Source organism: Herpailurus yagouaroundi, unplaced genomic scaffold (assembly GCF_014898765.1).
Source record: "Herpailurus yagouaroundi ecotype Mexico unplaced genomic scaffold, PumYag 184, whole genome shotgun sequence".
In the NCBI taxonomy this organism is placed as follows: domain Eukaryota; kingdom Metazoa; phylum Chordata; class Mammalia; order Carnivora; family Felidae; genus Herpailurus; species Herpailurus yagouaroundi.
In genome coordinates, this window is record NW_024412415.1 from 7,255,250 (window position 1) to 7,281,363 (window position 26,114).

General features: G+C 55.8%; 1 protein-coding gene and 1 long non-coding RNA gene across 4 annotated transcripts; one reads left to right on the forward strand and one right to left on the reverse strand.

Annotated features, from left to right (window-relative positions):
- Nucleotides 1–983: 983 nt before the first annotated feature.
- PLCB2 (phospholipase C beta 2) lies at nt 984–22,975 on the reverse strand. 3 transcript variants are annotated; one of them, XM_040492270.1, is made up of 32 exons: nt 22,719–22,975; nt 19,569–19,646; nt 18,843–18,911; nt 18,068–18,208; nt 17,851–17,930; nt 17,712–17,765; nt 17,530–17,605; nt 14,947–15,047; nt 14,637–14,803; nt 14,401–14,547; nt 14,064–14,221; nt 13,717–13,799; nt 13,370–13,454; nt 12,631–12,793; nt 12,401–12,507; nt 12,175–12,271; nt 11,023–11,107; nt 10,769–10,893; nt 10,070–10,224; nt 9,386–9,550; nt 8,721–8,820; nt 8,091–8,195; nt 7,829–7,923; nt 7,630–7,705; nt 7,325–7,372; nt 6,981–7,203; nt 6,734–6,908; nt 6,530–6,606; nt 6,344–6,439; nt 5,749–5,806; nt 5,007–5,093; nt 984–4,661 (listed from the first exon to the last, which is right to left on the reverse strand). In XM_040492270.1, the coding sequence occupies exons 1-32, from the start codon at nt 22,800–22,802 to the stop codon at nt 4,458–4,460; spliced, it is 3,564 nt and encodes a 1,187-aa protein (XP_040348204.1). In that variant the 5' UTR covers nt 22,803–22,975; the 3' UTR covers nt 984–4,457. The 3 variants fall into 3 exon arrangements, with proteins under 3 accessions (XP_040348204.1, XP_040348203.1, XP_040348202.1); XM_040492269.1 differs by having other exon boundaries at nt 7,325–7,375; XM_040492268.1 differs by having other exon boundaries at nt 7,325–7,396.
- LOC121041501 (uncharacterized) lies at nt 7,308–15,794 on the forward strand. The gene is made up of 4 exons (XR_005795768.1): nt 7,308–7,403; nt 7,765–7,916; nt 14,313–14,407; nt 15,409–15,794. It is a non-coding gene; the product is annotated as an uncharacterized LOC121041501 (long non-coding RNA).
- Nucleotides 22,976–26,114: the final 3,139 nt, after the last annotated feature.

Sequence of the window (26,114 nt, forward strand, 5' to 3'; positions counted from 1 at the left end):
AAGGGCCGAGGTGCTGAGGCCTTGGTTGAGGGGAGTCGGGGCTCCTCAGAGACGCCGTGGGGTGGGGGTGGGGGGTTTGGCTGAGAGGGTAGGTGTGTGTGTAGGGGGGATGAATGGGGGGAAGAGAATCAGGTATCAGCTTCAGAATTTACTGAGACTTTTCATGAGCCAAGTATTGTGTTCGCAGTTGCGGGGAAACACAGAAGTTCAGTTCTGGGTAGAAGAGACCTTCCCTCCCAAGCAGGGAAGACAAGACCGGTACAAAAAAGTAGAGGCTATCACCAAGGGCTCAATACATAGGTTAAATACAAAACTGAGACAGTGCTCAGAGGAAAAGGTGGAGTTGTGGGGAGGAGAAGGCTCTGGAGGAAGTCTGAAGACAGGACTTCTGAGGTGGTCTTCAAGCCTGTGGGGGATCTGGCTGCTAGGAAATGAGGAAGACATTCCAGACAGGGTTACTGAGGCCAGGCCAGGAAGCAAGAAAAACACCTGTAGGGGACAGTATTGAGGGCTGCTTTACTGAGAACCTTCCTACAGAAGACAGGAAATTAAGGGAATCCTAAAGGTGTCCTGAGCCTGGGCAGAGCATTGATAGTATGCTTTGCAGCAGGAGCCGCCTGTGGAAAGATTCTGGGCAAGGAGAGGATTTGCCCTTCCAGAAAGAAGACAGTGGGCTCAGATGGGTGAGTGACAAAGTGCACATTGGGCCCTGCACTCCAGGCTTCCTGCCTTTCTCCAGCTCCCAGGCTTCAGGGATGCCCACTGGCATCCTGAGCCCAGCTATGGGGCGGGGACTCCCACACCCCTCTGTTCTGGGGGGTGGCGGGGGGGGGGGGGGGGGTTAGTGGTGGCGGTGGTGGTGTGTGTGCATGTGATATATACCTGTACACACTGTCAAGCTCCCACTCCCTTTATCTTCTCTCATTCTTTAATCCCTCTGCTCTGCCCATTTTCCAAAAAGGGCACAGCATTTGACATTGGAGTTAAGTCACAGCTTGAAGGCATTTATTAGCAGTGTGGCTCCAGGCCTGCATTGTCTCATCTGCAAAATGAAGCCGACAATACTGGCCCTGCCTACTTCTGGCAAGATCAAGCTAGAGAGTGTCAGGGTAAGAGCTACATGGTTATTCAGAGTGTAGAAAATCCAAACTCGCCCACCCCAGACATGGGGGCCCCTCCTGGGGTGTCGCCTCAGGGTGAGTATAGACTCTCCAACCCCAGTAGGGGTGCAGGAAAGCTCTCCGCCCGCCTCAGCAGAAGAAAGGCTTTCCTTCCCTTCATGACTCAATTCCCCTTTTTGCAGCATGAGGGAAATTGCTTTCTTCCCTCCTGTTTCCAGAGTCGGGGAAGGAGGTAACCCTGGAATCTGCATGTGGCAGGCCCGCCTGACAAGCCAGGCAGCGACACACCCCAGGTAGAGGAGAGAAGCAGCGGGAACATGGAATGGGTCACTGCTCTGTCCTAAAGAACCATGGACTCCCTCCTCATTGGGGCTTCCGCCTCTGTTCCTGGGATGGATGGAGACAGTTCCAGAGAAGCACAGGAGCCAGAGGTTCCTGTCAGGGCCTCCACCCTGGCTTGGCAGACAGCGCCATGCTGGCCACTCTTTAGAAGGAGCAGCCAGTGCATTTGCCCCATCTGTCATCACCAAGCCAGTCAGGCCTGTGGCGGGTCTCAGGCCCTGGAGCCCTAGCTCTGACTTTTCCGTAGGCTCAGTAGGTTCTGAGCAGAAAAGAAATAGCAAAACTGGGGGGGAAAAAAAGAGCTGAGACGGTGCCGCAGAGCAGAGGCCCCAACAGCCAGAATTAGAAGCTGTCGCTTAGGGAGCTGAAGGCTGACAAGAGATGGAGCTGAGGCAGGGAGCAGGCAGGCACTCCACACTCTCCTCCCCTCCACCTGCTGAGCCTCTCCCCCAGGCAGGCCCCAGGCTGGCAAAAGAGCTTCCTCCCAGAGGCGCTAGGCTCAGGTCTGCAGTCTGTCATTCTGTCTGCAGCCAGCACCCCTCCCAGACCCCTTTCTTTCCCCCTCAAGTGTCACCAGCCCCCTCACCCTGTCATGTTGCACCAGCTCGGCAGGGTTGGGCCAGGTGGCACATGCCTGGGAGATCCAGAGAGCCGGGGAGGGGGTGGGGGGTGCAGGGGGTGGGGTGAGTCAGCAGGGGACTCTAGTATCTGAGTCAGCAATGGGACTGGGAAGGGGCGGGGACCCTTCTCTTCATGTAAAAGGTGAAACTGAGGCATGATGAATGGACGGGGAACCTTGCCCCAGCCCCACAGATACACAGCAGGAATTCACCTGCTCAGGGCCCTGAGGGAAGGCATCAACCTCTCCTCTGCACATCCCCTACAACCAGAGATTAACTCATCTCCAGGGCCCAAAGACTATGACATTTTCCCAGGGGGGCACCTTGCCCTTTTTCCAGAGGACAGAAAGCAGGGAGGTGGGTATCTGGGGCTGGCCCCCAACCTGCTATGCAGATGCCTCTCCAAGAGGCAGGATTGCATTTCCTTCCCTATTCCTGGGCTTCCCAGCTCCACACTGGGGAGCCCAGAAACTGCCCCGTCTGGCTGAGAGGCTCGGGGAAGGCAGCTTCTCCTTCCCCTCAGCAGTCTCGGGCAAAAACAGGGGACTGTCCAGTTGACTCTATTTGGCACTGGCTCTGGCTTATGCCCACGTGCCTGGGTCAGTGAGCTCGTCTAGCCTGGATCCTCATCCCTACACGGTTCTACCCCTGGGCTGGCAGGGAGATGGGGCAGTGGAGTGCCCAGCAGGAGAACTAAAGACAGCACACTGCTCTGGGGTACAAGTGTCCCACCCTTGGCTGTATCCAGTGTGTATGCAAGCGGGACGTGTCAATGACAGGCCTTACTGCTGTGAATGAGCAGGACCCCTAGTCTCAACCTGCAACCCGGGAATGCTGGGATCCCAGAGGTCCGGCCCCCAGAGGTACGGAGGGTGGTGGCGGTGGTTCTGTTTATTTTTCGAAGGCACAGGTGCTCAGAGCTAATGGCATTTGTTATAACTCTCTGATAAGAAAACAACCTCTTCCCAGAATCAATCCCCACCTGGTTTCTCCCAGGCCAGTGCCTGTTCCCATTTGGGATTTGGGACCATGCCACAGATGCGGCGAACAGCTGCCCCCAAGCCCCTGTCGAGCAAGCGTTGGGTTCAACCATAAGTACCACGGGGGCCTAAGAATGTGATCGCTCTAAGTCTGCCTAAAGGGGCCCAGGTGGCCTGGAGGTTCACAGCTCCCCAAGAGGGTGGGGGGCACCTTTGCAACAGGCTCTTCTGCTGTAAGCCCTGAGGGTGGAGACAAGGAAAGCCCACATCTGGGGGCGGGTGGAGAGAAGGAGTGACCTCATTTTCCAGTGGTTGTGGCATCAGAGCTGCCAGAAGGGGAAGTGAATCCCCTTCGTGCCCAGAGGCAGGGCCATTCCTTTCCGCTGGGCTCTGGAAGGGACTTCATCCTGGGGTTCAGCTCCCAAAGGGTTTTTTTATTTTACTCCCCAGGCTGTTTCATTTCAGGAGCATACTGCCCCTGCCTCCCATTTCTTAGCTGTAGAGCAGAGACCAGGCTTAGGCAGGAAATATTGGGACAGGGTTCTTTTCAGTAGCAGTAAGAAGGGGAAAAAATAAATAAATCTCATAAAGGCAGGAGAGAAAATGATAATGACCTTGTCAGGCAGCCTGCGTGGGGGTGCATACTAGGAAGTAACCACCCCCCCCCCGCCCCCAGGCCTAGAAGAGTGTCCCAAAGGCCTTCCTTGGCCCCTCCCTGCGAGCCAGAGGCCCAGTGTCTCAGAGACCAGACATCTGAGGCAGCTTTTCCATGTCAGCCTCCCATCCCCCACGGGCAGGAGGCCAGGGAAGGGACCTCAGCCTGGGATCCCGGAAGCAGCTGTCCCCAGGGAGCTTGGAGGTAGTGCCAGGCTCCACATCAGGGAGCTGACAAGGAGGCCAACTCAGGACAGGTCTGAGATGGGGCCTCACAGCAGCAGGGTTTGGAGTTTGGTCCTGCTTGAACTAGAGTTTCTAGAGTGGAGGTTCCAGGTGGCCAGACCTAACCCTCCAGGTGAGAACAGTGAGTCCGGAGTGGGGCACCAATGGTTGCTCACTAGGAAAGGTGGAGTGGGGCCAGGACCCCATTTCCTGCCTCCCAGTCCATATTCTTGTGCCCTCAACGAATCTGTGACACTCATTCAGAGGAAGAAGTGAGGGATGAAGAGCAGGAAGTCCGACTGGAGAGGGCCTCTAAACCCAGACAGGCCCCTGCCCTGATGGTACCAGGTTCCTGCCTCCTCCTCCAGCTTAGCTGCAGGAGGGGGCTCCAGAGTCCAAGGGAGCCCCAGCTTCCGACAGCCTTAGAATGCGGGGGCCTTTCCTCCCAGGGGGATGGAGCCACATCCCAGAGAAGAGCGAATGTCCTTACAGAATGTCCCAGTGGGATGGGGGCATCAGAGGCGACTCTCCTGGGCATCTGCCTTTGCTGTGAGTGGGTCCTGCTCACACAGCTCCTTGAAGGCCCCAAAGGACCTCTCAGGCTTGTCCTTGGCCTCAGAGGGGAAGCAGTCCCTGAGGCAGGTCCTCACTGACTCCTTCACCTCGGCCTCCAAGCCCTTCATCTTGGCCTCGTACTCTGCCAGTGCCTCCTGCTGGAACTGTGGGGACAGCAAAGATCACCACCTGTCTCAGAAGGGGCCAACCGCCCACTCTCTGGACAGTCAGACAAGGGGATGCCCAGTCTGTTTAGAGCTCCCAGGAGACTGGGGTGGGAGGTGGAAGGTAGTGGAGACCATCAGGGAACCTCTCAGGGAAGGGGGTACCAACCAGGCAAAGAGATGTATAGAACTACCTCCTCTTAAAGGGCCCCAGGACCCCGTGGGAATCGGGGCCTGTGGTCCACCAGTGAAGGCTGAGTCCCCTTCCCCTCACCCCATCCCCTGACTGGCAGCTCCCCGGGGCAGGCCAACTCTGCTGGTGGCCAGGGGAGTGGTCCCTGTCACCTGCTTTTCCATCTCCCGGATCTGCTCCAGGCAAGCTGCCTGCTTCTCCTCCAGCTTCTCCTGGTGCTTCTCCAGGTTCTCTGTCATCTGGGTGGGAGTGAGAGGCAGGGAATCAGGATAGCACAGACAGGCAACCTGGCTTGGAATCCAGCTACAGTCCCAGTTAACCAGCTGTAAGACTGGGGACAAATTTGTTACCCTTCAAACAGTTCTTTCAAATTTGTAAAATGAATAGTGTGTCTTGCTGGATTGTGCAGGAGTGTATGAGACAGTTCAAGTCAAGTACCTGGTTGAGAGCCTGGTATGAGGTCAGGTCTCAGTAAAAGCGAGCTGTGTTAGTGTTGTTAATGGTGGGGGGGCGGGGAGGCGGTTAGGTCCATTCTCAGCAGGTTTTCCTTCCTTTTCTGACTTCTCGGAGCCTCAGGAAGCCCCCCTCACATCCCATCCTCCCCTGGCCATCTAGCCCCTTAACATTTCCATCCAGGGTGACTGGCCATAGACAGATCCCCTTAGGCTGGTACCCCACCCTCCCACAAAGGCCAGAACCACGGGATAGCCTGGGGACTCCTCTTCCTCTTCATTGCCTCCTCCCATCCCTAGCTGCAGGGCCTGTTCTGGACTGTGCATCTCTTAAAGGCAAAGTAAAGGCCTGGGACCACCCCTTCCCTCCTATGTAGTGTGTGTGTGTGTGTGTGTGTGTGTGTGTGTGTGTGTGTGTATGAAGGACACAGCTCTTACACACCTGCTTGATGGCTTGCACCACCTCCTGAATGTGAGAGTTGTTAATCTCTCTCTTCAGCCTGTTGAGGAGATCAGAGTTTCAGAGAGGGCAGGGGGCCCCTAGGAAGAGTTGAATGAGACCAAGTCTCCTCAGTGTGTAGACAAAATGAGAACTCCACCCTAAGAGCAGAACCAGCCAGAGGGGGTAATCATGGGGACCCAAGGAGGACTTGAGGGGCCACTGGGAGCTCCAGGGACTGTCTGAGGAAAGGGCTTCCTCACTGAAGTGCACTGTCCTACAAGGTGTGTGGGCCCCCCCCCCCCCCCGCGAGCTACTGTCCCAAGGTTGCACCTCCCTCTTTGTATGATTGGTTTTCCCTTAAATTCTCCTTTCTGAGAATTTTGATTCTCCTTTCTGATGGCTTCTGTGTTTTGCCTAAGGAGGACACTCCGATCAGAGGTGACAGAAATGGGATTAACTTTAGAAACCCAGGGGACAGGCACATCTCTGGAAAGTAAGTCAGGATCCACTTGTAGACAGGCCCCTTCCCACCTGGAGTGGTCCCTTCTCAGACCGGCCCTGGAGTCTGAGGCCTGGGCCTCCCTCCAGGGCTCACCTTTCTTGAGCCATCTTGTCCGAGGTGACTTTGACCATGGCCTGGATCCGCTCTATCCTCTTGGCCTCCAGCTTTTTCTTCATCTCTTTGGTATCACTGCAGAAAGACAAGCATCAGGAAGATGTTCTGAGGGGCCTGAGCCCTCCTGGGAGATAAGAGTCAGGCATGGGCGGGAGGCAATCATACGTCTCCAAGGTCTCCTTGAGGGTCTTCAGCTCCGCAGCCTGCTTCTCTCTGGCCAGCTCCATCATCTTGGCGATTTGCTGCGGGAGGTGGGGGGGGGCAGTTGTGCAAGGATGAGCTTGGCTAGAGGAGCCCTTTGCTGTGAGGCGGTGGGGACCGGGTGGTGTTGGTTGGGTTGTGGCTCCCTCCCCTCCCCCGCCCGGGCACCTCGGCCACGTGCTGCTCCTTGCGCTTCAGGATGCACTCGTACCGCTCCTCGCCCTGCTGCAGCAGCTCCAGCTCCAGGCGGTCCTTCAGCTCCCGCGCGCGCGCGTCCGCGCCCTCGGGGCCCTCGCGGCCCTCGCTCGGCGCGGCCCCGGCGGCCTCCTCGCAGAGCGGGGTCCTGTGGAGGCCACGTGTGGGGACAGGCCCTGAGCCCGCCTCGGAGGGCAGGGCCCGCCGCCGCCGCCCTTACCTCTTCTTGCGGGAGCCCTTGCTTGCGCCGAGCCCGCGGCCCCCGCAGCCCCCCGCGCCCGGCGGCCCCAGCTCGGCCAGCTGCGCCGCGCCCCTCTGCAGCAGCTCCTCCCAGCGCCGCGCGCCGCGCCGCTCCAGGTCCCGCAGCTCCTTCTCGTGCCGCCGCTGCAGCTTCACGACGCCTTTCAGCTCCCGCAGCTCCTCCAGGCTGGCCGTCCGTGGCTCTGCGGGGGCCGGGGTGAGGTGCGCCGCCTCCCAGAACCCCCACCCCCACCCCCACCCCCCAGGAGTCTAGGACCCTCCCCAGGCTCGTTCCCAAGATCACTCGGACTCAGCAGGCCTTACCCGCAGCTTCTTTCACGGCTTGCTCCCTGGCCCTGGCCCTGGCCCCGGCTGCTGCAAGAGCCACAGCGTGGGCTAAGAGGTGCTGGACAGACGGGATTAGTTCTGTAGGCTACTCCCCCCTCCCTGGGGGGGGGGGGGGGGGGGGGGGGGGCATTATGGGCCCCCTGTAGCGCACTTTCCTGGCGCTGCGACTTCTCACACAGTTGTTCCCATCCCAGGTGAAAGTCTATTTTGGGGGGATGCTGTGGGTACCGCTGGAGAGGTCGAGGCCCTTCCAGTCTGTGGGAGGACCCTGCAGTGCTTACCTGCAGACCCGTTGTTCAGTGGGGCCAGTGCCCCATTGACGTGGCCGGCGACCGGACTCCCGGGTGGGAAGGGTTTCTGTGTAGGGAGAGCAGATTTGGAACATAGCACCAACATCTCTTGGTCTTTCAACCTAGGACTCTGCCTCCTCCCTCATCTTCCCTCCCAGAGGGCAAAGCTCCTGGACCAGGCAACACAGACCTCAGGCAGACCTCCTATGGCTTCCTTGAGCTTCACAGACTTCTTATCGTGGGCACTGAAGAACTTGATGGGATTGGCAAGAGCCACGGTGAGATCTGGGTGCAGAGGGGCATCACTGGCCTGGTATGGAGATGTACCTGGAAGCCTCCCCCATCCTCACCTACCCCAGGATGCCCTGTCCTGCCCCACTCTGGAGGCTGGCTTGAGGAAGGGGAGGGGGAGTGAGTGGATCCCGGCTCCCAACATACTAAGGGCCTCCTACCTGCCCAGGTGTCAGGTACATAGTCCTTCATCTCCAGGAAGACAAAAAGCGCAGGCATGGTAAGGGGCATGTTGCTCTCGCTGTGCAGGCACAGATGGTGGTAGCCTGTTGGGCATGGCAGGGTGGGCAGTAAGCCATGCTCATTGCTGCCCAGCACTGCACAGGAGCAGCTAGTTACTCAAGACTCCTGGCTTTAGAGTCAAAGAGGCCAGAGCCTGAGTCTGATTCTGTACCTTCCTGGTTGTGTGACCTTGGGCAGATTAGTTTAAATCTCTGAGATTTTCCTCAGCTGTGAAATGGGGTGACTAGCGTCTACCCATGTGGTTATTGTTAGCATTAAGTGAGAACGTGTTATAAGCCCTAACTCATTTTAAGTGCCCAGTAAGTATCAGCTACTTGGGAAATTGCCCCAGTAGTTCCAGAATATTACAGGCATTCTGATAGGTGGGCAGAGGCCCCACCTCTGTCAGTTTCCTATTCTTGCCACACTCCTTAGGGCTGATAACTTGAGAGGGTTAGGTAAGGTCTCAGGGCCACCTCCCTGAAGCAGCCCCACCCTCTGGACAGGCTCCTAATACTGGCCTTCGTCTCAGACCGGCTGACAACAGCAAAGAAGGACTCCATCCTTACCAGAATTCAGGGCATTAATGGGGATGATGCGGTGTCCAAGAAATCTGTTGCCTTCCTCCATTACAGCCACCCTGAGGGAGGCCAGCTCAGGCATCAAGATCTAAGGAGAGTTCGGGACAGGACAAGCTAGGAGGTGGCCAACCTACCCACCTCCCTAGCTTCAGAAGTCTTAGCGTCAGTGTGAGAACATGGCAGGTGTTACCAGATTTGGCACACTCTAGGCCACACACGTAGGCATCCTCTCAGCTCATGCCATGGCTGGTCCACGCAGGGGAGAAGGGCTGGGTATGCAGCCCAGGGCTCGGGGGTCCTGGTGCAGGCAACCCTTGACAGCCTTGCCAATGAGCATCCAATGGGAGCAGAGCAAAAGACCCTCACAATTCCGTGGCATTCTGTACCCTCGACTGGGAGTTCACATTTCTGCCTCTCATCCTAACATGAACATACACACACACACACACACACACACACACACACACATGCATGCACGCACCTGCTCACAAACTTCTGTAAACGTGGATTTGGGACTCTTAAAAATCAGGAAACCATGGGGGGAGGAGAGGGGAGGGGAGAGGATGAAGGAAGTCCCTTTATTTAGTTCCTCTTTTCTATAAGTAGAGGCCAAGAAGTAGGGACAGACCCCAGCCCCTGCCCTAGGTCCCCACCTTCTCAAAGACAAAGGGCTCCTCCTTCCAGACAGGATTGATAGAGTTGGCACTGGGTGACAGCTTGGTGCGATAGCGCCTCTTAGGGTCCCCAGGAAGACCAAACAGCTCCACTTCGACATAGGTGCGCACACTGCGTTCTGACAGGAACTGCCCAGAGATCACCTAGGGGTGGGGCCCATGGGAGGCCGGCGTCAGCCTGCCCACCCAGGCCCTTCCCTAGCACCTGGGGCCTCCAGCTCCTGTGGCTAAAGCATCCATTCTTGCATACTGTGAAGAGCCCCATTCAGCTGGGGCTGTGTGGCTCAAGGGTTACAGCTAAGCTCTTGGCGACCAGGTGCTTCCAGCATTCAGGGAAGAAGTGGGGGCCTCCCCACCTCCCTCCCCCGGCAAGGAAGGATCAGCACCCTCCCCCAGGGCCTGGGGCTCCTGTGGACCCACTCTGCCTACTCTTCTCCCCTCCCCCATCCCAGCCTCAGCCCTTCCCCTTGGTTTCCATGGGGACCAAGAGGCAGCTTCCAGTGCTGAGGAGGAGGCAGTTTCCAAGGCAACTTGCTACTGCACGAACTGGCTTGGGCTGAAGTTTTCAGGATATCAGGGGAGGGGGGTTGGGAGGGGAGGAGTAGAGCTCTTTCTCCTCAAGTCCCCAGCCCTCCCGGCCACTTGTCCACCTCAGGGCCTTGCCGTAATGGAGAGGGTGGTGGCTACCACCACATCGATGCGGTCCACTGAGAAGGGGTTGAACTGCTTGTCTGGCCGGCGCATGAACTCATGCTTGAGGAGGTAGCCACTCTGCCCATTGAACTCAAACAGCGCCATGTTCTGCTGCATGGGCAGGTCTGGGGGGACAGGGGCACTCAGTGAGGAAGGCCCGGCCCTCGGTCTGCACCCAGTCTCTGTGTCCTACATTTCTCAGCCTCTCCTATCTTGTGAATGGGGCGCTTGGGTTGACTGTGAGAATGAGGGTCTCTCCTGACCTAGCCTGTTCCCTTGGGGTGTCTCATCTCTCAGGAAAGCTCCACAACCTGGAGTCAGCAGGAACAAAGCCACGACCAGACCACAGCTCGCTGTGGAAGTTGAGGCCAGCGAAGCAGGTGTTTCGATGGGCCCATTCAGGCAGAGCAGCCAGAACCCACGCCAGCACCCTGGCACCTTCACATACATACCCGTACACGTGCAATCATATAGGCATGAGCTAATGCATTTAGATCCCTGACCGCTCACACACCTGCACGTGCTCCCACAGCCTGAACAAACATCAGGACACTGATGTTCTAAAGACACTGAGCTGTTCTAAAGACCCCCCCTCCCCACAGGGATGGGGTGAAGGTGGGAGAGGCAGGGGGCAGGGGAAGGTTCTCAGGGGCCTAGGAGTACCCTCACCCATCGTCTGGAAGTTGAGGGCAACCATCTGGCAACCAGCATTCCAGAACATCTGGGGCATGTAGTTGGAGGAGTCCATGCGGGTGCCCTTAGGGTAAATGCGGCTCATCTGGCGCTTGTTGTAGCTGCCTCAGAGTTTAGGAGCCCGGCCGAAGGCTGCCCACACCAGGAGGACCCAACAGCTCCTTCTGGGAGCCCTGTCCCCAACCCTCCACCCCCACCAGGGACCCTAGCTATTGAGGCCTCAAGGATACTCCACAAACTGCACCGAGGCCTTGGAGAGCAGGTCGTAAGCCTTGAGCTCTGTGAAGGAGGAGATGACATAACTTCGGTTCTTCTCTGTGTCGGAGAGAAAGGGCAGGGGGCCCATGTCAGGCTGTCCTCCTCCCTCCTTCCTCCCCTCCCTTTAGGCTAGCTCCCTCCAGCACAGAGATCCCTTCAACCCAGCATTTCTGCTGAGGCCCAAGGGCTTAGGGGGCCAAGCTGATGTGCAGATCCATGTGGGTAACGGTGTGCTGGGGGCAAAGGGTATATGTGGGAGATGTGCATAGGGATGGGGTGTGTGCCACAGTCCTGCAGAGTGAGGGGTGTGTGCCCTGGATGGTACAGGAACATGCTGTGATATGCAGACAGTGAGCATGCAAGTTATATCTGAACATGAGGGCTTGGGGGCAGGGGAGGGAGGATAAACATCAAGGATCGGACACGCTGTGGCTGAGCACAGGTGAGTTTGCAGGGTGCGGGTCCAGGAATGAGGAGTCAATGTTGCAGAGGTACACACTGCACAAATGTGTGCAGAAAGAGGTGTTTATGTGGGGGGCACGCCCAGAGGATGAGGGGAATGCATTGTGCCTGTGTCAGGAGAAGTTGAAGTTAAACAGCATAGGTGTGCACAGGAAGGGAAGGGTGCAAGGGGCAGATGTGCACTGTTCCTTCCCTCTGCCTTTGGTCCTTCCTGGGAGTTCTCCTGCCTGGGGTGGGGAGATAGGAGGTGGGGAAGGGAACAGGGCTCCTGGGCTTGGGCCAGCCCGAGGCTCCATTCATCCCTGAGAGCCACAGCACCTGCAGAAGGCTGCAGGAGCCTCAGGCCAACAGGGCTAAGATGGCCTGTCATAAGTGGCCTGCCTGTCATGGACACACTCCAGAGCATTCTGGTAGGTGCCAAGTTTCTCACTACAGTGCCGGGAAACTGGGAGCCACTGCCACTTAAACAAGCCCTTTGCCTGACTCCTCTGCTGGCTATTTATAGACAGGGTCCCCAAGTCCAAGGAAGGGGGGGGGTCCTTCTTCCTCTTCTCCCTACCCATCAAGCTGCTCTGCTGTCAGGATGCACTTCTTAAGGGCCTTCTCCTGAATCTGGCCTCGTCTCCAGCTTACCACCTTCCTCCCGCTTCATGCTTACTTACGGGCAGAGAACTCAAAGGAGATGAACTTGGTGGGTTGAATGTAATTCACTAGGCTGGACATCTCCTCATAAGCTGTCACCTCCAGGCCCGCTGTGCCCTAGGGAAGAGAGGGGAGGGTGGAGAAGGGGAGGGCAGGTACAGAGCCCAGGGAGGTGGCCCCCTGCCCGCACCTGGAGGGCTCCGCAGAGGACACAGCAGAAGGGGCTAGGGGCTGCCCTCCACACACCTCGTCCGACTGCATCTTCTTGATCTCTTCCTCATTCAGGCTTCCCGACTCCTCCTCCTCTTCCACCTCTTCCTCCTCCGGCTCTGTTCCTTCTTCACCAGCCCACGCTGCCACACGCAGCTCCATGAGCACTGGGGCCTGGGGACCCCATACATCCCTTCCAGGCCCAGCCCCTCTCTCCCTCTCCAGATGCTCCCCCTCCCACACCCCCCCCTCCCAGGCCGCCTCACCTGTGCCCTCACCCACAGAGGCACTGGGTGGGCAGTCTCCCTCAGCCTCCCCACCCGGCTCCTTGCTGGGGGATGCTGGGCCAGAAAACTGGTTCTTTTTGTTCTTGATGAGGATCTTGCCTCGGAGATCCTCAGGGCTGGGCAGGGGGATGCCTGGTTTCAGCTGAGGGAGAGGGGAGAGGGTCAGTACCAACTCCTCCCCTTCAGGGTGCAATCTCAGCAACTCTGTACCCAAGCTGTGCTCCATCTGGCCCGCCTGCTTCTCCAGCCTCTCATCCCATCGTATCCTGTTGTGTGCTGTGCTCCTGCCTGACCCAACGTACGCAGTTCCTCAGACAACACTCTTCTTGCCCAGCTGCTAGAATACTCTTTCCCCACCCTCACCAAAATAATCCAGTTTCCCCCTCAGATTTCAGCTTAGCCATCCCTTCCTCCAGGAAGACTTCCCTGATCCCCAAGTACTTCCATAGCAGCCCCTGGTTGTGACGACCTGGTTACTTGTCTGTCTCCCCACCAAAAGGTAAGCAACCTGAGGGCTAGAACTGTGTCTTTGTCGCTAACATAGCCCCAAAGCCCAACACGGTGCCTGACACATGGTAGATGATAAGATTCTGGTCCCACAATCTTCCCAGATAAACCCCAACATCTTCTGGGGACATCTGCCTCCTTAACCTGGCCTTGACCCTGCCCTGGGCCCCCAGCCCCCAGGCCCAGATGCCCCACAGCAAATTCCACTCACTGGGAACTTTTCCAGGGGCTCTGTGAGTAGCATGTCCCCAAACATCGTCCGGCAATACTCAGCCATCTTGGCCTGTTGGCGGGGTCTGCAAAGAGCAGAAGTGGGTAGGTTTCAGCAGCTCTACCCTCTTCTTGTCCATCTTTTTGGGGCCCTGACCTGGGTCATCAGGGGCACAGGAGGTCAGGGAGGCAGGGACACAGACAGGAGAGCCTGGGGTCCCAAGGAACTTATAAAACCCGGGAGAGAGCTGGAGGGCATGGCTAGAGGTGGGGGGCAGTTGGGAGAGGGCAGCTACAGGCAGGAGATGGGGACAAGAGAGAATGAGGCTGAACAGGTCTGATACGTACGAGTCCACATGGTTTTCAAATGACAGGATGACAGGATAGGGGGAGGTCTTAAAAGCACTTTCTGCAATGGCTTCAATTGCTTCCTGGAGGAGAAGGGGGCCCAGCCGAGAGGAGGTCAGTGCTCCAGGCCCCCCACCCCCAGAGGCACCCGTCCCCACTCCCCAGTTTCAGGACACACACAGAACTGGAGGGCCACTGCTGGCCCTGTCTCCTCTGGTCCCCTCTAGTACCTTCACTGGTCAAGGCCTCCCACCTCCCCCCTCCTTTCAGCTGCACCCCCAGAAAAATTATGGCCCAGGGCCCTTCCCTAGTGCCACTGCCTCCAGCTTCCACACACTGAGTCTGACCTTGAAATAGATGTCTGTGGTCATGGTAAAGCCGTGGGTGATGATGGGCTCCTCGTCAGGGGGCCTGCCCTTCCAGCAGTCCAGCTCCACGCAGCGACAGCCAGCCAGCAGCACCTGGCGGTACATCTCTGCCGAGGAAAGGCCAGAGAACTGGCCAGCTGCACCAGAGCAAAAGGGAGAGGCGGGGGCTTCACCAGAGGCCGGTCCAGCTCGTGCGAGCCCTCTCCAACACAGTCTGTCCTTTTGCAGCCTGTGGGCGATCCCTGCGAGGGATGGATTCAGGGAACAGGAGCAGCCCCCGTAAAAGGAGAAGTCACAGTGAGGTCACCCTGGTCACCTGTCAGGTAGGTGTTGTGTGAGGAGTTGATGAAGTAATGGTTGAGTGGCTGTGTCATGTCTTGGTAGAGTAGCAGCTTGTCCTGGGCCAGCACACTGTTCTCCGGCCCACAGAGAAACCACACCATGCCCTCAGGTGACAGCTGGCCTGGGGGGCAAGGAAAAGCTGTCAGGGCTGCAGCCCAGCTGCCAGAGCAGGCCAGGCCCACAGGGATGAGGGGCTCCTTTAGTCCTCACCCCTCTGCACGTTGATTGCACTGGGCTCGTACTTGTCGATGAGGCCCCGCACTTGGTCAGGCCGGGCGGGCGGAAACAGCAAAGAGTTGAGGCGGGAGTCCCTCTGTTTCTGGTTGATGAATTTGGTCAGGTGCTCCTTGGTCATGTAGGGCTTGGCCTTGGCGTGGCTGCAGGCCAGAGAGGTCTATAGCCCCTGGCCGGGGAGCATGGACCACCGCCTCCTCCAAAGAAGCCCCCTTATTCCCAGCATGGCAAGTGGGATTTTAGCCACCACCCCTTCCCCATGCCCAGCCCAGCTAAGGAAGCTCACTAGGAAGTGAAGATCTCATCTATTTCTGGCCGAGGACAGAGGCTCATGAGGAAACTCTTGTAGACCGATTCTGGGAAGTCCTCAGGATTGATGGCATCATTCTGGGGGGGATAGTCACCTGATCATTCCTGTCCCCTTCTCAGTGCTAAGACCCACAAATGAGGCCCAGCCCTGCGCAAGGGGGCCTGTCAAAGGGAGGGCTCAGGGCGGGCCGAGCAGCATCAGGTACACCCCCAAGCACTGGCTTCTCAAGGTGCTGGTTGCTGAGCAGAAAGCATGCTTAGCTGGTTTGCCTTGCCTCTCAACTTGGACACAGGCTAGACCCTTGGCTGGGGCAGGATCAGAACTAGGGATGACCAGAGCAGGGAGGAAGCAAGGTTAGCAGCAAGTGATGCTGCTGCCAGAGCAGTGAGCTGTCTTCGTTTTTGTTTTGTTTTTGTTTTTGTTTTTGTTTTTTTTAAGTGGAGGACAACTTTTCCAAAAGACGCAACTTGAATGTAAACAGTGCGCGGAACAGCAGGGCCCCCAGATGCACGAAGCAAAAACCGACCAAACTGAAGTGAGAAATAGACAGTTCAACGATAGTAGAGACACCCAAGAGCCCAAGGAACAATAACAAAAAAGACAAACTGGACTTCACCCTAATTAAAAACTTCTGTGCTTCAAAGCATACCATCGAGAAAGTGAGAAAGTCCACAGAATAGGAGAAAATACTTGCACACCGAATGTCCGGTAAAGGGACAACTCAACCAGCAAAGAGACAAATAGCCCAGTGGAAAGACAGGCAGATTTGAATAGACATTTCTTCAAAGAAGATATGCAAATGACCAGTAAACACATGAAAAGATGCTCAGTCTCATTAGTCATTTGGGAAATGCAAATCAAAACCACAATGGGATACCACTTCACTCCCACAGGATGACAAAAATTTTAAAAAGACAGACAACAACAAGTGTTGGTGAGGAAACTGTAACCCTTGTACATTGCCGGTACGATCATAAAACGGTCAGTCTCTTTGGAAAACAATCTGGCAGTTCCTCAAAATGTTAAATAGACAGTTGCCACACGACCCAACTATTCTACCTCTAGGTATAGAGAATTGAAGACATACGTCCAGGCAAAATCACGCACACGAATGTTCACAGCAGCATTACTCAAATTAGCCGAAAAGTAGAAACAGCCCAAATGTCATCAACTAACGAACATACATAAGCCACATGTGGTCTGTCCAAACTACGGGATATTACTCAGCAGTAAAAAGGAATGAAGTACTCATGCGTGCTACAACATGGAAGAACCTCGAAATCCTCACACTAAATGATTGAAGTCTGACATATTGTATCTTCCATTTACGTGAAATGTCCAGCTTAGGGATCTTTATAGAAGCAGAAACTGAAAGTAGACTAGTGGTCTCCAGGGATACTGTGCCTTTGCATTTCATCCCAGAAAAACCCATCCCATGTCTTCCAGGATCATACAGGAAGGCCAACATCAGTCATGGTTTGGAGCAGAGGGTCTGAACAAGAGAGCCAGCCCCTGTCTCCCTAAGCCTGGGTCTTGGACCTATCAGCTCCAAGCAAAGATAGGTCAGTGGGTCCTAGCAGGACACAAGGAGAGCTGACAAATAAGGGGGACTTAGCCAAGGTGGGAGCTCAGGAGGCAGGAGAACAGGAGAGGGGATGTGCAGCAAGCAGTACCGGCTGCAGGGCCCTCTGCAGGAGCCCATTTCCACCCTGTCTTTAACCCTGTGCTTGCGTTCCTATGACTGACTACATCAAGGAGTCACTAGCTGTGCCTGGAGGGGGAGTAGTCTTTTAAGGACCCATGTGGACAGGTGATCGATGAGGTCTTTGTTTTATTTATTTATAACATAACAATTTCTTATCAGGAGACAAAACTCCATGGGGTGCAAGCAGTGCCCCCCATCGGCACAGGAGACTGAGATCCACTCCCCTACCCAGGCAGGAACACTGGGCTCGGGCTGCATCTGCCCAGAGGGCTCCTTTTTTGGTAATCCACGTAAGGCCCCTCATGGGGTGACCCTGCATACAGCTTGTAATTTTAAATTATTTAGCCAGAAGGGGAAAAATGTTTTCCTGTGTTAAGCTAAAGGCTGTGTCCTGGCAGCTTCAATGCTTGGTCTGTTCCTCTCCCCACACTGCACAACTAACCCCTTCCCCATATTTCAGACCCCTGCACATTGCCCCCATCCTTGCTGACCTTATCTCCCTCCTCTAGGTGAGAACTTTCACTCTCACCTTTCCTTCCAAGGCTAGAATGGGGATGCACCCACCTGCTTGCCCTGAACACAGTCCACCGCCCACTGCCCGCACAGCCACCCAGGAGTAGGCGGTGTAGACCAACCTGTTCTGGATCCAGGCACCTCACCCCCACTGCCCTGGTTCTGTCTCTGTGCCTAGTATCAGGACCCGGTGCTCTAGGGTTAATTGGCTTTGGGGGCTGTTGGCCGGGCTGTGCCATCATCCCTGCCTTCACCACCCCGACCAGACCTGGCCACACTGGGCCTCTTGTCACAGCCAGCTCAGGTGAGAGGGGGTGGGCTGGGGCAGAAGAACCACTCACCTTGCCTTTGGGGAGGTGGCAGGAGCTGAGGGCAGCTTCCACCCGCTTGCGGTCAGCAGGAAACATCTGGAAAAAACTGAAGGAGCAGAGAAAGGCACCAGGCAAAGACAGGGGTCAGACCTGGAGAGGAAAGGCTTTGAGGAGCTGAGCCAAAGTGTGGGAAGAGATTTGGGGAAACTCACTTCTTCACAGGAATCTTCCCTTCGGGATTGAGCTGCATCTTGAGCTTTACCAGGCTGGTGGGGCAGAAAGCATCTCACTTAGGCCCTGGGGCTGGCACACTTAACCCCACACACCAAGGCCGGGCAGACAGGCACTTACATTTTGTCCAGGAAGGTGCTGCGAGAGGCATTGGCTGTCAGCGGGTGCTTGACCAGAGCCAGTACATCTTCAGCCCAGTTCTGCAGGACCCCAGGGCACCGCAGTCAGACCCCTGACCACACAGGTGCCCTCACCCCCTGCAACCCTGGCCTGTCTCGCAGGAAGCCCAGGCTACCCCAGGTGCCCACCCCAGGCGAGGTGTGCCCCCACCATGCACCTGGCCCACGTTCTCCTTGTAGGAGACAAAGTTGTGGAAGGTGAGGTCCACCATGTCCGGGCCAGACACCACAGTGAGCGTCTTTAGCAGGAAGTTGTTCTCAGGAAAGTCCATGTTGAAGACATCCCGGAGCTTCTGGCTCTGCAGCAAGCAGCGACACGGGATCAGAAGTATGCCCCATCCCTGCCCACTGTGGCTCTCCTTGTCCCTCCCCCTCAGCGTTTGAACTATGGCCACCCAGGGCGGAGTCCCATCCCCATCTGAGGAGTCATGGGCCTCCGCACCTTCCCATCCCCGACTCCAGGGGCCGGAGTGGAGATGGAGAGCCCACAGGAGGAGATTAACCTAGCCACAGGGCCTGGGAGTCCTGTGTATTTTGTTTGCCACTTTTCATTTGAAGATGAATTCTCAGGTCCCAGTCTCATGGAACCCAGCTTCCCACCAATCCCTTCCTCCATTTTTCCTACTGGCGTTAGGCATATATAGGCAAACCAGATGGGGAGGGGGTGGGCACAAGCAGTACCACCCAAACAGTCCAGGGTGCTCTAGGGGCAGGAACTGACCACACGACATGTCTGTTTATGGTACCAAAGCTCTGGAAAGCTCAGGAGCAGCCATGTCCCTTCCTCCGCTCTGGGACGAGGCCCCGCTACCCAGTCTGGGAACTCTTCCCCTTGCTCCAGAGATTAGGCTTCCCACACCCACAGGGACTCCTGCGTTGACCCCACAGAGCTTGTGGCCATGTTGAGCCTGGGATGCCACTGGGCCCACCTACCTTGGGTATCTTGGCAAACTTCCCAAAGCGAGTATCCCTGATGCTGGTGATATCCAGAAACTCTATCTCCTGGAGGGTGTCCCAGTAGGAGCAAAGAAGGGATGAGAACAAAAAGGTCAGTCAAGAATGAAGAGCAGAGAGGAGGGAACTTCCAACACCCCTTCACATCTTGACCAATTGCCTTCTGTAGATGCCAAGACTATCTGGGGTGGCCTGGACCCTACCCTTCCCTTCTCACCAATCAGGTTCTCTCCACTCATAGGAGCCTCCTCCCTTCCTCTGCCCATTCCTTCCCTGGCCATTCAAGTTGCTCAAGACGTATAGCCTGTGGTCTTGCCCATGCTATCCTGGATTCTCCCCAGGTTCCACTCCCTTCCCTCCATCCAGGTACTGAGACCCTATTTAATCTTTCTGAGCCCCCAGTTTACCCAGAACAACAGGTAGAGAACCCGTCTTCAGTGGCAGTTCTTTTTCCTTTCTCTCTCTTTCTCTCCAAGGGATGCTAAGTCTGGAACATCTTGGCCCAAGGCAGCCATGGTTGGAGTGACTGCATCCTCCCTCCCAAAGCAAATAGCCTCTGCCCACAGGAGATCCCCCAGAGCCACCCTTCCAGGTCTTTTTGTATTCCCTGAGCATTCACACCTCCACCCCTACATTATCAAAAGGTTGCTTTGACTCAACAGATCAGCAGGAGCTCAGGGCCATGGTAGGTAGGGGCTGCTTCACCTTACTCTGATGTGTCCAATATAAGTAGTAGCCCTTGGGATCCACGCGGAGGATAACTGGGGAGGCTATTGTGGTTTCCTATAGACAGAAGTGGGGAGGGAAGGAAGAAAGGAAGGAAGGAAGGGAGGGAGGGAGGGAGGGAGGGAGGAAGGAAGGAAGGAAGGAAGGAAGGAAGGAAGGAAGGAAGGAAGGAAGGAAGGAAGGAAAAACAAAAGACAGAAGGGGTTAGCTGTCTGCTCTGAGACCTCAGGCCAAGCTTCCCTGGCCCAAGCCAGGGGTTTCAGAGCTCACCATCTCCCCTCCACAAACCACTCCCCACCAATCCATCCAACTGTCCCATAGACACCAAGTGCATTCCCACCTTCAAGCCTAAGAACCCAACCCTGCCTGAAATACCTTCAAAGAGCACCCCAAGTGTCTCCTCTTCTGAAAAGCCTTCCCAGAAACATGCTATAACAGTGTGTGTGTTCACACACCTAGAAGCCCATCCAGAAAATCCCCAAGGGCTTATGGACTCCAGGGAAACAAGCCTGTGCTGTAGCATAAGCTAGGCCATAAGTTTATGTGCTAGACCATGAGCTTAGTGCTTCGTGTTTGCTGAAGAGCCAGTGAATGGCTCTAAATTCTTGTTCCACTCACAGAGCACACAGGCTATCTTTCATTTTAATGGTCTTCGTATGCATATAAAACAAGATGGTAAAATTGAAGTTTCCAATAAGGCATGGTAGTTGCTGCACACCAAATCACACCAAATGCAGAATTTTCAAAGGCAATGGTCAAAACAAGGTTCTCAGGTCAGGGGTGGTTAGAGTATGGGGGAAAAAACAATTTGGGAGGGGGATAATTTTAGAGAAAGCTGTGTTGTGAACTCCATTCCCTTCCCTCCCAAAGGGAGGGTTGGGGGGGGGGGGGGCTGACCCCTCACTTTTAAAGCTAGTGAGGGGTTTCAACTGTACTTAGAAAGCTTTGGTCACCCCTGCAGTTGTGGGGCAAAGCAGACTGACTCCTGCCCAGGAAACCGAGTGTCAGAGGCATTGAGACGCTGATTGTGCTAGATAAACCCAAACTTCAGAGTCTGTTGGGGCAGTGAACACAAGAGTATGTGCTGAGGTTTAGAGGAGGCCTGTGGGAAAGAGGGACAGAGTCCAAAACCATAGGAAACTGAAAGTGGTAACTGGATTCCAAGAAGTAATTTTGAGCGACCTTCTGAAATAGAGATGGCAGAGGGACCCTTACATAAGGGACCACCAGCTCAGGGAAGGAGGGTCTCCTCACTTTGAGGAGAATCCTCAAAAATGTCCACTAGAGAAAGAATAAGCCTAACATTCTGCCAGGCTCAGAAAGCATGAGCCAACTGATGATGGCATCTGTTCATGAAGGACTTTGTTCCCCTCTCCCTCATCTCTCCCTGCACCCATGGTCCGGAGGGCTTGGTGGAAGATCAGGGAATCCTGCCTTCGCAGAGCACATGCAGTCCACCTAAAACCATTCCTAGAAGGAGGAGGGCAGAAGATGTCATCCAAAGTAAGATTTGAGTTTTGAGTTATAACTAGTTTCCGAAATAAGATTGGGTGTTATGAGAAATGACCATAGGATTGTCTGTTCCCCAAGAGTAAATGGAATCTCTTGTGACTGGCTGAGTTTCCTTCCATGGGCAGAAGAAGAGCCTCTCCCACCAAATACACTGTAAAGGGACCGTGGGAGACAAAATTAAGTTGGGAGTTGATTACATCTTTTGCATTGTGCTTATTCAACATGACACGACATACTCAAGTCATAGGCCAGCTGGGCCAAAGGCAATCTGAGCAGAGCCCTGTCTCACAAGTGCATGTGCCCCGTGACTAGGCTTGGGAGATTCCTGCTCATGGAGGTCAGGCTCCTGGGGTCATGCTGTGCCCTGCCCCAGGGAAGGGAGGGGGGCAACCTGCTACATAGGTACTGGCTTGCAGAGAAGGCCAGCTAGCATGTCCCACCCCCCCACAATGGCCCTCTGCCCAGTCAAGTTACACACACTTCCCAGAGGAACCGAGAGAGGCCACTTCACTTTTCATTCTGAGCCACTTCCCCCATTCCACAGTCTCCTGGGACATGTCACCACCATGCCACATCCCCCACACCACTTCTAGGGAAGCAGAAAGCATCTAGCCAGGGCCTCCTACCCATAGTCATGGCAACCAGATTATTCAGCCTAATGTAGAGCCCCAGGCTGCCTTAACTCACAGACCCAGAACCCCTTCATCCCACCTGTAAGAATGAACCAGCCCTAAGGCCCCCCCCCCGCCCCGCCCACACACACCCGTGAGCCTTCCAGTTCCCTTCCTGCGATCAGCCCACAGTGGTTCCAATACTGGACCCACCTAGCAGCCTCACAAAGGACCCCAAATTATTCTCACTGCCCAAGAGAGTCCCTGGCCTGTCGCCACACATTTTCAGGGGCCAGGAGGACCAGAGTCTGGGAAGCAGGTCCCAGTCTGGGAAGGAACAGACAGTGGAAACAAAGATACAAGGCAAAGCAGTGGTTTCCCCCTTTCCTTGCAGATAGGGGGGTGGCAGGGAGCCCAGCTGAAAACAGCCAGCAGAAGCAGAAGTCAATCAGTTCCTTCCCAGCAGAAGCCTCCAGTTCTCATTTAGGGTCCCCCGGCCTTGTGTAGCTGCCCACGGCAGCTATGGGAAGAGTGGGGCTCCCCTGGGCCAGGGCAGGGCCAGATGGGGAGGAGCAAGAGTGCACCCTCTGTACCAAGAACAGGGGCCTGGCTCACCTCTGCTTCTGCCCCTGCCTCAGCTCTGGGGCACTTTCTTCCCACTAGTACTGAGACCAGGAACAACAAATCCTGCTTGTCTTGGGGGCTTTGGGGAAGGACAGACGCAAACCCGAACAAACTCCCTCCTGTGACCACCCAGGCAGCCCATCCTCTTCTTACATCCAGATACAGAGCCCTAGCCCCTGCAGTCCAGGGACACACACTCAGGGCCACACACCCTCACCCCCAGGTTTGTTTATCCAGGCCATTGTGTCAGCTGCCTGGCCAAGCCACACAGGCACCTGGTCCCAGAAGACATAAACCAACCCACCCACCCCAACAAGGCCCCTGACAACAGGGCTCCCAGCACCCCAGTGCCCCAGCAGCCCACGGCCCCTGCCCCACTCACATCGTCCCATTTGATGAAGCGCTCCCCTTGGCTCAGATAAGCCTTCACCTTGGGGGGCAGCAGGACAGGGTTGAGCAGAGACATGCTGCTAAGCGTCCCTCTTTGGAGAGGCTGGACAGGCACCCGTGGGTAGGAGGAGGGAAGGAAGAAAGGCCCGAAGGAGGAGAGCCAGCCGGGCTGGGCTCACATGGCACCCGCCCCGATCGAGCGGGTCCGGAAGTCTGGATACTCTTTTAGCCCACGGGTGGCAGTGGCTGGGGGCAGAGCTGAATGCTTTGGCCAGAGGCCCATCTGTCTTTTAAATCAGTCTCCTCCCCCCTGCTTTCAATGGGGGGCTGTGGTCACTGCTCCTGCCCAGGGAGGTTAGGCTCCCCTCCACAAAGCCCCCGCCCTCACCCTGTGCCTCAGCACTTCCTGCTCAGGGCTTCCTTCTATGTGCTGTTCAGGACGGAGGGGCGGGTCTTGAGAACTGGTCACCTTGGAGCTGGGGGCCTCAGTCCCAGGAGTAATCTCTGGTCAGATGCAGGTGAGGAGCTGGAGAAGGAACAATATGGGGACCCCCCCCCCCCCGGGGATGCTGTTGCCCAAGCTGGGCCTGAGGGGAGGGTGTAAGTAGCTCCCCAGGGGAAGGGACCTCCACAGAGGTTGGCTCTAAAGTATAGGAGTCTCTTCCCACAGCTGAGGAGGCTGGGACCACCCTGGAGGTGGGTGTTGAGGATGGGGTTGGGCGCAGCTGGGATTTGGTGGTTTGAATAAGCAAAGTTTGCTGCACACCCAGCTCTTCTTTCTCAATGCTTCCTCCCATGAAAATGAGGTACAAGTGAGGCAATCAGGCCCCTCGCCCGCCGCACATACCTCCTCTTGGCCCTCTGGGCCTGGCAGAGGTCTAGAACCCCCACAAACCCAACATTACCCTACACACACACTGCAACCCTTGTCACCGCCTCCACTGCGCTCTCTTGCCCAGCTCTCTCCTCTGCGCTGTGCCCAGGGCCTGGGGTGAGAACACCAGGGGGCAGGAGGCCGCTTGGTGAAGCCTCAGTTCTGTCTGCCTGCTGAGGGTGCATGGACCTAACACTGACTGGGCCCAGGGAGCTCAGTCCCAACCTCCCTCAGCCAGCCCACTTCCTCTTGCCTAACCTACTCCTCCTTATCACCCTTCTTAGCTTAGCTGGGGGAGCAGGGGGCTCTGCCCAGGACTTCCTTCCCCTCTGAGGGCCTGGCTTTCTGCCCCAGGTCCCATGTGAGCCTTTGTTCCGCCCCTTAACAACTGTGGGGGCCCTCACCCAGGCCCTAGAACTGCTTCTGCTGGCCAGTCTGGGCCAGGGCAGGAGGATGGGGGCCACTGAGGGCTGGAGCTAAGAGGATTCCCAGCACAAAAATAATCCCTGGAAAAGTGATTCTAAGGCTACTGGAGTGGATCCTGTAACAAGGCCCGACAGCCTGTGGAAGCCGTTCTGGAACTGCCCTGTGCTTCCATGCCCCACTGCCTTCAGGATCCATCCTCTGTCCCCTCCCCCCAAGCCTTCTGTCTGTCATCACCCCTCCCTCCAGCCAGCAGTGGGCCCCCTGTAGGGCCCCCGCAGTTCCCATTCCCTCCCTGGGATCAGGTTCTCTCCTGGTCTGTTTGAATGCATTTTGCAAGGGAAATCCTTGCCCTTTCCCAAAGACCCTACACCTGTCACCTGCAGCCACCTCTCGTCCTGCACCCAAGTCCCTCCCTCTTGTCTGCCTGGAAAGACAATCCCCACCTTCTCCCTCAGCCTGGGGAGAGACAAGAGACAGGCTCCTCTCATTTCATGAGATTGGAGGTGCCACAGGAAGGCGGGGATTTCAGTACTCCTTACTCTGATCCTTTCAATCTTGGGCTCTGAATCCACAGAGGCTCTAATCCACAGAAGAAAGCCTCACCCATCTTCTCCCGGTGATGGCAGTGCCTGGACCCAGTTCTTGAGACCCCCAATCGTAGCTTCAGTGGGGCCTGTACTCTTCTGCCGTCATCCTACCTAGCGGCCCTCAGAATGCAAGAAGAGCCAGGAAAACCTTCATCAAAGAGGACTTTTTTTTTCCTTTAAAAATACTTTTAGGTTTCCTGCAATGTGAATTGACAAAGAAAAATACCGTGTAAGTAACGGTAGAGGGGATATGGAGAAAATCAGGGAGGTCACACGAATAACCAGTTTGGGAAATGTGGCTCCTGGGCTGAGCTGAGTAGTAGGCACCCCACGCTGCCTGCCAATCTCACCCCCAGGGCAGAAGGTAGAAGGGCAAGGATGCCCCCTGCTGGGCGCACTGGAAAGCATGTGCCTCCTAGGGAAAGGCTGGGGATCCCGGGAAAGCCGACTCTCAGGGAAGTCACTGGAGGGTCTGTGTCATGGTGATTCACGGAGACACGTTCCCTGGGGAGTTTGGCATGTGTGAGCTTTGGCGGTGAGAAACTACGCTCAACAGAATGCCTCCCAAGGAGATGCTGGTACCTAGAACCCAGGAGGCAGGCAGGTGTCGAATTCTCTCGCTCACTTGGCACTTTTGGGTGGGGACCTTGTGCTGTGGTTCTCCAACCTGTTCATCAGCAAAGATTAGTAGTGGAAGTTAAACTCCGATCTTCAGGTCATAGCCAAACAAGAGAGTCAGATGAGATTGGTTTCTTACCTGATGCCATGACTTACCGGATAAAGCAACAAAGTTCCAGAGCCTGGAGATCTATGGTGCATTTTAGGCCAGTGGTTAGCTACTCTGGGAATGAAGATGCCTTGGTCGTTGCATTCTCTGGGGCCTATTTCCCAGTCTGTTATAGGGAGCCACACTCAGTCTCCATAAATCCAGCCACTTACCAGCTGGTTTATCTTGTGATACTTAACCTTCCTGTGCCTCCATTTCCTCACCTATAAAACAAGGATCATAATACCTCCAAAGGTGGTTGTAAGGATTCAATAATATGTATATCCAATACTTAATATAGTGCCTGCACATGAGCTCGATAGTATTGTTATCATTATTATTTATTGGCAGACACTGGCAGGGGAAATACAGTTTCTCGTCACTTCCTCTGCAGTATATATGTTGTTCTTTCCAAAACAAGTATCTTCACTGACTTGCTTTTTGGATTGCTCTTTTTTCTTTTTCTCAGCAGTTTGTGTGGGTCAGGGGCTGACCCATCTTCAAAGGGCAGGCAGAGTTAAGGGTGCGCCTGGTTATAGACTTGAAGCGGGCTGTCTGCTATTCAAGCAGGCAGCCTGAACTCATGAAGTCATGGGCATGAGGACTCAAATCGTGGGCAAATGCCAACCTCCTGCCACCTTTAACCACCACAGCCTCCACAGCCGATGAGGCAGGTGTGAGAGTGAGGAGCTGTCCGTCAGTCCAGCTGAATGTCTGGCTATGGCTCCACCCTCT

Coding starts and splice junctions, on each gene's coding strand:
- PLCB2 (XM_040492268.1), bottom strand. CDS start 22,802: ATGTCTCTGCTCAACCCTGTCCTGCTGCCCCCCAAGGTGAAGGCTTAT. Junction 19,647..22,718: donor GCTTCATCAAATGGGACGAT/GTGAGTGGGGCA, acceptor TTCTGTCTATAG/GAAACCACAATAGCCTCCCC. Junction 15,048..17,529: donor GCCACCTCCCCAAAGGCAAG/GTGAGTGGTTCT, acceptor TATCCCCCCCAG/AATGATGCCATCAATCCTGA.